The sequence below is a fragment of the Lampris incognitus genome, chromosome 18, assembly GCF_029633865.1.
Source record: "Lampris incognitus isolate fLamInc1 chromosome 18, fLamInc1.hap2, whole genome shotgun sequence".
Classification (NCBI taxonomy): Eukaryota; Metazoa; Chordata; class Actinopteri; order Lampriformes; family Lampridae; genus Lampris; species Lampris incognitus.
Window position 1 is genome coordinate 9,072,316 of NC_079228.1, and position 8,430 is coordinate 9,080,745.

Sequence of the window (8,430 nt, forward strand, 5' to 3'; positions counted from 1 at the left end):
CGCGTTCTGCGCTGTAGATACATAGGCCACAGTTTGTTGTTCTTTAAAGATACTACTACAGGGTTCTCCCTCCCCCACGCTACTGCCATAAGGACCAATAAGGCCCTGCTCGCAGCGAGCCTCTGAAATGTCTTTCAACCGTGGATTTCAGAGCCATGTTCTTGCAGATAAACGCACCGTTTAGAGAACACCCTTGCAGAGGAATGCTAAGAAATGTGTTACTGTTGCCCACGATTCGGTTAATTCGGCGTTAGGAAGCACACACGGTTAAATGTGCATTGACGCAAGTCTTAAAATTTTCCAAGATGGAGCAAATTTCTCATCTGGGGGGGTCACAAAACCGACAGTGGTCACGTTATAATCCATGTACCGTATACGACCAATCTCATACACACCTACTACCCATGGAATGCTGCAAGCCCCTCTGTCCTTTCCCCTCAAGAAAATGTGCCTTTCCAAAGTTATTATAACATTTCTCGAAGAGTTCAGAAGAGCCAGCCTCCGACGGACAAAGTTCACTCGGGGGGAACTCGTCAGTAATTGTCCCGACTCGGATCCTTTCATTGACAAATTCAGACGGTGGCCGTTTATGAACTCAAGTTTGTGGAATCTCTGCTACCGTTGGTAAAATGTCATCACAGATAAAATTGATTTCTAGATGTTGTGGAACCTCACAGACCCAAATAGTCCCCCACCCACCCCCCACCCCACCCCCCATGTTCTATCTCAGCAGGTTTACAATCACCCCAAAGCCGTGACACTGCAGGCACAGGTGCTGGATGTCAGATGGGTACAGACGGGATCACCGCATCAGAATGTCCCAATCTCGTCAAACACCACAGATCTTATTAAAACCAGCTCAACAAAGACATCTGGTGCTCTTTTTCCTTTCATTACAATTCTTCAAAGGACTCACGGGCAGGCCCATATTGCAGGCCCGCTAGACACGGTCACATACACAGACACAGAAACACCCACACAGAACAAAGATTGTCTCCTCTCGCTGTGCTGCTCTTAGCTGTTGAGTCATTCTTTGGGGGTGCCCGGTCAGGACACCCCGAAGCTAACCCGGTACCGTCCCTCTCGTGGACACTCCACCGCTCAACAGCTGACCGTGCTCGGCTGCTGTTTGCACACAAAGTCCGAGATGAAGTCAAACTCGTTCTGTCCTAGGAAGAGCTCGGGCAGCTCCTGAACACGGTCAAGACCCAACTCCAGCACTAGCGATGTCAGCACCTCCTCGTCGATCAGGTCCATGTCCATGCCATTTAAACTCAGCGGAGCGCCCATGTGCTGCATACCCGACAGCTGGGCTGGGCTCATGCGGTACTGTCCACCGTTGGGCAGGTGGTGGCCATTGCCGGGCCCGAGCGGATGTCCGTGATACTGGGTGTTGAGTTTCTGCAGATGCATACTGGCCATGAGCTGCTGGGAAGGGATGTTCCCAGGAAGGTACTGCTGGGGGTGTCCCGTCTGCTGCTGCTGCTGCTGTTGCTGCTGCTGCTGCTGGGGGTGCATGTGGTGGTGGTGCTGCTGGCTCTGACCGTTATACATCATGTTCCCAGACATCATCTGGTGATGGTGGTGGTGGCCGGCCATGGGAGATCCATTCACCTGGCCGGCCATCCCTCCAGGCCCCACCATGGCCGCTCTTTGTCTCATGGCTGCCTCCATGCTGTTCTGGGGTGTGCGGCCATACATGACCTGGCCATTGGACAGGCTGCGCAGACCAGGCTGGCCGTTGTGTTGGGGAGGCGTGTTCATCCCCATCCTGAAACCATGGAGGCTCCCACCAGCTGAACCGTGGCTCATGGACATCATCATATGTTCGGCCATGGCTACCAGAGCACCCTGCATACGGCAGAAACACGTTGGCGTTAGTACACAGTCACAATCAAACCGTACCCTCACCACGTCGATCTCGTTCTCTACTCAAACGAGCCCCCCCCCACCCCCACCCCCACCCCAAATGCCTTGTGTCAGATGAATAGCCCCATCAGGTGTCCGCACATAAAACCCATCAGAATAAAAGGAGACAACCGAGTTGCAGGAGGGAGGCGGCCATGTCGCCAGAAGGACGCAGAGGAGCGCTTTTCGAATCTCAATCCGGGAGGAGGAAGGGAGACTCGTCGTTACCGCGCTGCCTCCTCATTCACACAGGCAAACACCACACACACACACACACACACACACACACACAATAATACATATGTCCTTCACACTCTTCCTGCCTTCAACTTGCCCCCCTGCGAGTTGGAAATAACGACCGGTTCTGCCACGCCAGCTGGGCCGCAGAACCGTTGGTTCTGGTTTCTAAACCGCTGCGAACGGACCCGTCGCGCGGGCACACCACCCCATCTGAAACCAGCAGCCAGCGTCTCCGCGGCTGGCCGCGTCTCCCCTGCCTGAAAACAAAGAATTTGGGGTGTGTGTGTGGGGGGGGGTGGGTGGCGGGGGCTTCTTTCTTTCGTCTCCTTCCCCTACAGATGAACTCGCGTGCCCCCCCCCCCCCGGGCGTTTAGCGGCCGAGCCACCTCCAGCGCGCGGCCGCTTCTACGCCGCCTCGGCCGCCTCGGCCGGGCTGCCAGACCCTAATCGAGCCCTCCAGAACGGGGTCAACGGAGGCGGCGTTGGAGCCGCGCAGCGTGGAGGCGGAGGACGCGTCGTGGCCGCGCCGCTGCAGGAGCGGCTGCAGCCCCGCGGTCAGGCGGGCCGAGGGAAACGGCGAGTCCTGCCGAGCTGAGCCGTCAACGTAAAAGCTAAATAATGAAAAGAGAAGGAGACCCCCCCACCCCCCCACACACACACGGTGCCCGCTGCCCAGCAGCGCTGCCGGGCTGCCCCACACTGAGCGCCTGCCCGACGAGAGGACCTACCGAATAAGCGTCCGTCCGCGGAGAAGTTGAGCGGAGTGTCTCCGTTTGTTTGTGCGCTTCGCTCGGCTCTTCGCTCGGCTCTTCCTTCGCTCGGCTCTTCGCAGCTGACGCTCCGTCAACACACGCGGTCGGTCGGTCGGTCCGGCGGCTGTGTGCGTGTGTGTGCGTGTGTGTGTGCAGCTCTCCGCCGCGGCGAGCTGCGCTTTGTGAGTCCCGGGAGTTCGTTTTCTGGGTCAACTCCGGGATTATATACATGTAGAGAGCGAGCGGCGCGGATAGGGAGAGGTGGAGCTCCCGTCCTCCCCGTATCCTTTGTTGCGATTGGTCCTCCCCTTAATCACCGTGCAAAGAAAATTCAGCTGGCTGTTTCGACACATCCAGCGAGCCCCCCTACTTGAGCACGTCCCGGACGCCCAGCAGCCCAAGGAACGCTCGCGTCGCCTCGATCGTCCCGAACTGGTGAAATTCACCGCGAATCGAACGTTTGGGATTACTGTTATTTGTAGAGGCAACACGAGAGACGGAAGGGTTTCATACAGCAACCTCAGTTATCGATCTTGTCTATTTGCACAGACTATCTATCGATCTATCGATCTGCCTATCTATCTATCTATCTATCTATCTATCTATCTATCTATCTATCTATCTATCTATCTATCTATCTATCTATCTATCTATCTATCTATCTATCTATCTGTCTATCTATCCATACATACATATGTAGTGTCAACACACACACTAATTATAATAACATAATAAATAATAATAAAATAGTAAATATGAAATTATTATACTATGTTATAATAAAATAATAAAAATTAAAAGTAAAATGATAAAAAAAAACACTATACTGTTTTCCATTGTTAACCGAGGAAGAGCTGAACAATGCTTTGCACGTGGAAATAAGACAGACGCGCTGGTGTGTGAAGCACGTGCTGACGACGTGAAATCAGGCCTGGTGCAGCATGGGCCGTATGGCAGAACAACCCAGCCAGCTCCACATCCGCGACCGCAGCTATGCATGCTGGTCCCACAGCACATCGCTGCCCCGCTGTATGTGTTGAGCAGAACGCCAACTCTCTCCGCAGGAGTGTGGTGTGTTTCACTCCTACCTGAAACGACCATGGGCGGTCAAAAGGACCGCCGGTTTTTAAACTCTATGTTCTGTCAAGATAGATACCCAACGGAGATATTAATGCGTTGCATATGTTAGTATGTCTGTTGGGAAACTAACTGACGTCAGAATTAACATTTTAACAACTACTTTTAAACCATTTAACCTTCAGAGAGACGTGGTCGAACTTGAATAGCAAAATTGAAAAATTGAAAATATTGTAACGTGCATGGATAAGTAGACACGTTGGTCCTTGACTAACGGGTCGGACCCTTTAGTCGACTGGTTAACGTTGTCGCTTGTGGCGTGGGAGACACGGGTTCGCGTCCCGGCTGTGGCGGTTCCCGGACTGCCCCCCTGAATTAGGTATTGTAGCGAATTCAGGGGAGCAGTCCGGGAACCGCCGCCACAGCCGGGAGGCGTCCAGGCTGCCCCCCGGATTGCCGGGACGCGAACCCGTGTCTCCCACTCCGCAAGCGACAACGTTAACCAGTCGACATAGTCGAGCGGTCAGCGATGTCTCCCGCGGTGCGGACGATACGGGTTCGCGTCCCGGCCGCGGCAGTTCCTGTGGTGCCCCCCCCCCCCCGAATTCGCTACAATATTACCTGAAAAACAAAACGCAGAACACATGTTGCTAATCTAACAAACGTAACAAGGCCTAGAAAACGTGAAATATAAAATAAATGAGAATAACCATTGCAACAGTTCCAAACAACGACCGGAACTGAATAGCTAGTAGTTCTAGTACATCTGAAGTCTCGCTAACGGCGTACGTGACTGCTGTCGTCCTGCTCTAGGGACAGAGAAGTGTGACGTGACCGCTGTTCCCGCAGCGGAGTCCATTTCTTCATACAGACCTGCGGGTCTCAACGCGAGCAGCCGTTACCCGACTAACACGCCTTGTCTCACATGTCTTGCAACAGCTCCGTCTGGACTTTGGCTTTACTGACGGCACGTGTCACAGCATAGCCATATGTATAATTATTACACGGTTAACGTAGCAACACGTTTCCATCCGCGTCACTGCATTTTTTAGTTTTTTTTTCGTCAGTTTTAAGGCTGTGATATGGTCTTTTCTCAGAGACGCCCCCAGGATAACACGACGGGGGGGACTCTGTAAAGGGGAATCAGATAAGGGTCTCAGTTGCAGTGTTGAAGTAATAACGTGACAATCCTTCGCTTTTCTGTTCGACTTGTCTCTGCTCCTCGGAGAATAATTTGGCCCTACCTTTGAAATGGTGAAAATACAACTGGAGTGTTTTGAGAAAACACTTAGAGTCTGTCAGTAAAAGCGGTTGGCCTCGTTATTGACTGTGACTTACGCAGTCCCATAATGTGAGTGAGTCACCGGCAGCACACAAAACTGGTGCAGCTTGAACAAATAAACGCTGTCAATGCGAGCACCCGTTTGAAAAGCATCGTATGCTGTGGACCGCTTCCGTGCAGAGGGTGGGAGGGTGCGCTGGATGTCATTTGCTTAAGTGCAGTATCCTGAGCAAGGAAAACAGCAACTGTGTACAGAGATGAGACACGGCAGCGATGATCTCTCGCTGTCTTCTCCTCCATCTCGCCAACCCGTCGTCTTACTTTTTTCCCACTCACCATATAGGTCCCCAGGGTTTGTGTATTACTCGTCGCTTCTGACCCCGCCCCCGGCGCTGACCCCGCCCCCAGCTCCCCACGACGACCCTCTCCCTTTTGTGTCCTTCTTCCGGTGAGGACTTTATGTATTGTCAGAGCACGATGACAGTTTTTACCTTCGGCTAATTTCTCGACGCGGTGTTGAGGTGGTCCAAGCTCCAGGAGCGTCTGTCGCGGCCACGGCGCCACAGCTCACCTGCAAAAGGTCATAACTCACCCGGAACAAAAGTCATCGTCTCGTATAAAGAGTCACTACCCTCAAAATTAGGAGTTCCTTTGGCATTGTGAACACAACGGTGGTCAAAATGCTCAGATGCTTTGTCAGTAAGGCAATGGACCCTGGACATGTTGATGGACCCTGGACATGTTGATGGACCCTGGACAGGCGATGGACCCTGGACATGTTGATGGACCCTGGACATGTTGATGGACCCTGGGCAGGCGATGGACCCTGGACAGGCGATGGACCCTGGACATGTTGATGGACCCTGGGCAGGCGATGGACCCTGGACAGGCGATGGACCCTGGACAGGCGATGGACCCTGGACATGTTGATGGACCCTGGACATGTTGATGGACCCTGGACAAGCGATGGACCCTGGACATGCTCCTTATATCCACATTTCACTCTTGTACTGTGTTTTTTTCCCCCATCGACACTGGACGTTTGCTGTTGTAGAATGTTATTTTTGTCTAGCTAACTAAAGCGTTATTGTGTATCAAACTGAGCACTGTTCAGATGAAGATGTCAGCAGTACAAAGCTTTTACATCACACATTGTATTCACATTTCCATAGAAATTGTCAATGTATTTTACGCGTTCTACGTCTTTGTACTCTTCTGCCTCTTCCTCTCACTACACCACCACGGATCTTTACGCCCCTTCCTCTTCTTCCTCGAGCGGACAGTTGCCCCTGCTCCTCATTTACTGGCCAGGTTCCTTCATGTTCAGAAACTGTGGGGATTCAGTTGTGCTCAAGCTCTATAAGTAGAAATATTGTAGCGAATTCAGGGGGCAGCCGGGAACCGTCGCAGCCGGGACGCGAACCCTGGTGTCCCGCACCACGAGCGTCTACCGATCGACTAAAGGGTCCGACGCGTTAGCCAGGGGCTAGCGAGTCAGTTCATTCGTGATCGTTACACTACCCCCCCCCTTTCGGGATCACCATATCGGCTCCCTCACGCGTCTGGGCGCACGTGCTTCTGATGGCCTCACGGTCTCACCATCCCACTTCTGACACCAATGTAGCGAATTCAGGGGGGCAGCCGGGAACCGCCGCAGCCGGGGCGCAAACCCGGGTCGCCCGACTGCGGTAACCAGTCGACTAAAGGGTCTGACCCGTTAGCCAAGGGCTGGCGAGTCTAGTCGTCAGTGATCGTTACACTATGTTTGTCGAAATCCATGCTCAGGAATGGCACCTGTCAGTTAAATTACCGGACTGTGCGATTGGTCGATGGAAGATGCGAGACACTCCCTATTCAATACAGAGAAGTTCAAGTTCCACCTGACAGGCAATTTACCAATTTAGCGCATGCTACAAAAAATCCATATAACTGTAATGATATTAATATGTGCCTGACAGATTTTAACAGTTGAATGGGCCATTGGGCATGTGATGACTTACACCAGGAAATAATTCATACGTGTTTTGTAGAGTACAACTATTCAACTGAGAAGCAGGCTTATCAGTTTTAGACTAGACTAGACTAGACTAGACTAGACTAGAATAGAATAGAATAGAATAGAATAGAATAGAATACTCTTTAGTAGTCATTTTGTACATACATACCAATGGAATTTAGCTAGGAGCAGTGGGCAGCTACAGCACCCGGGGACCAACTCCAGTTCTTCCTTCCATTGCCTTGCTCAGAGGCACAGGCAGGATGGTTTCTGCAGTGGGTTTCCCCCGGGTGCTCCGGTTTCCCCCACCATCGTGTCTTTGTAATGGTGGGGGAGAACAGACGCGGGGAGAACATGCAAACTCCACACAGAAAGGATCTGGGGCGGCCTGGGGTTCGAACCCAGGACCTTCTTGCTGTGAAGCAACAGCGCTAACCACTGGGCCACGGTGCCGTTTTGATCGGCAAGATATATTCAACCAGCAATCGTGCAAATTGTGGGCACTTGTACTTTCTCATTTGCATAGACGTCCTGAAACATTTGCAACGGGTTTAAAAGAATGAGAAATTCAAATGTGTTGTGCGCAAGTGCCCGGCGGTTGGGAGGTTCGCACGTGCTGTTTTGAAAACATTCATTATCATTTGAGAGTCGTGCCAAAGCAGTTATCGATAGCAGGACGGCGGCTCCACACGTTGGCAGGCGCAGCAGACTTTACCCGGCTCCAGCACTCGCACTCATCCAGAAGGAGAGCACAAGGAAACAGATTTGTAAAAAGGTCACGGAAAGAAAACAGCCGTTTAGGTGGAGTGAAAATGTGTTCGCATCCGCTGCCAAAGAGGCCGGCCGCCGAGCTTCGCCGATCTGCATGTGCCACAGTGTGATGGGGTTCCTCTTTCTGTCGTGACATTTCTGCTCAAGACACTCTCCACGTGTTGTGGAGCAAACCTGGCCCCCTCTGAAAAGCCCACCCCTCCGCGAGTACGCTCGGCCTCGGCAAGTGGACTAGGCCGGAGTGTCTTGTTTTGGACGTGCATGGGAGGGCCGCCTTTCCTTTCCCTCTGCTGCTCTGATGAGTCAACATCCCTCCCACCCTCCTGCCCCCTCCTGCCCCCCCCCCCCCGCACACACACACCAGTGGGTAGGGGGAGGGGCCTCCCACCTGCTGTTGCAGGTAG

General features: G+C 52.6%; 1 protein-coding gene across 1 annotated transcript; it reads right to left on the reverse strand.

Moving 5' to 3' along the window:
* Positions 1-728: 728 nt before the first annotated feature.
* On the reverse strand, positions 729-3,088 carry LOC130128941 (cbp/p300-interacting transactivator 3-like). Its single transcript, XM_056298719.1, has 2 exons — positions 2,877-3,088; positions 729-1,851 (listed from the first exon to the last, which is right to left on the reverse strand). The coding sequence occupies exon 2, from the start codon at positions 1,834-1,836 to the stop codon at positions 1,102-1,104; it is 735 nt and encodes a 244-aa protein (XP_056154694.1). The 5' UTR covers positions 1,837-1,851; positions 2,877-3,088; the 3' UTR covers positions 729-1,101.
* Between the last annotated feature and the right edge of the window lie 5,342 nt (positions 3,089-8,430).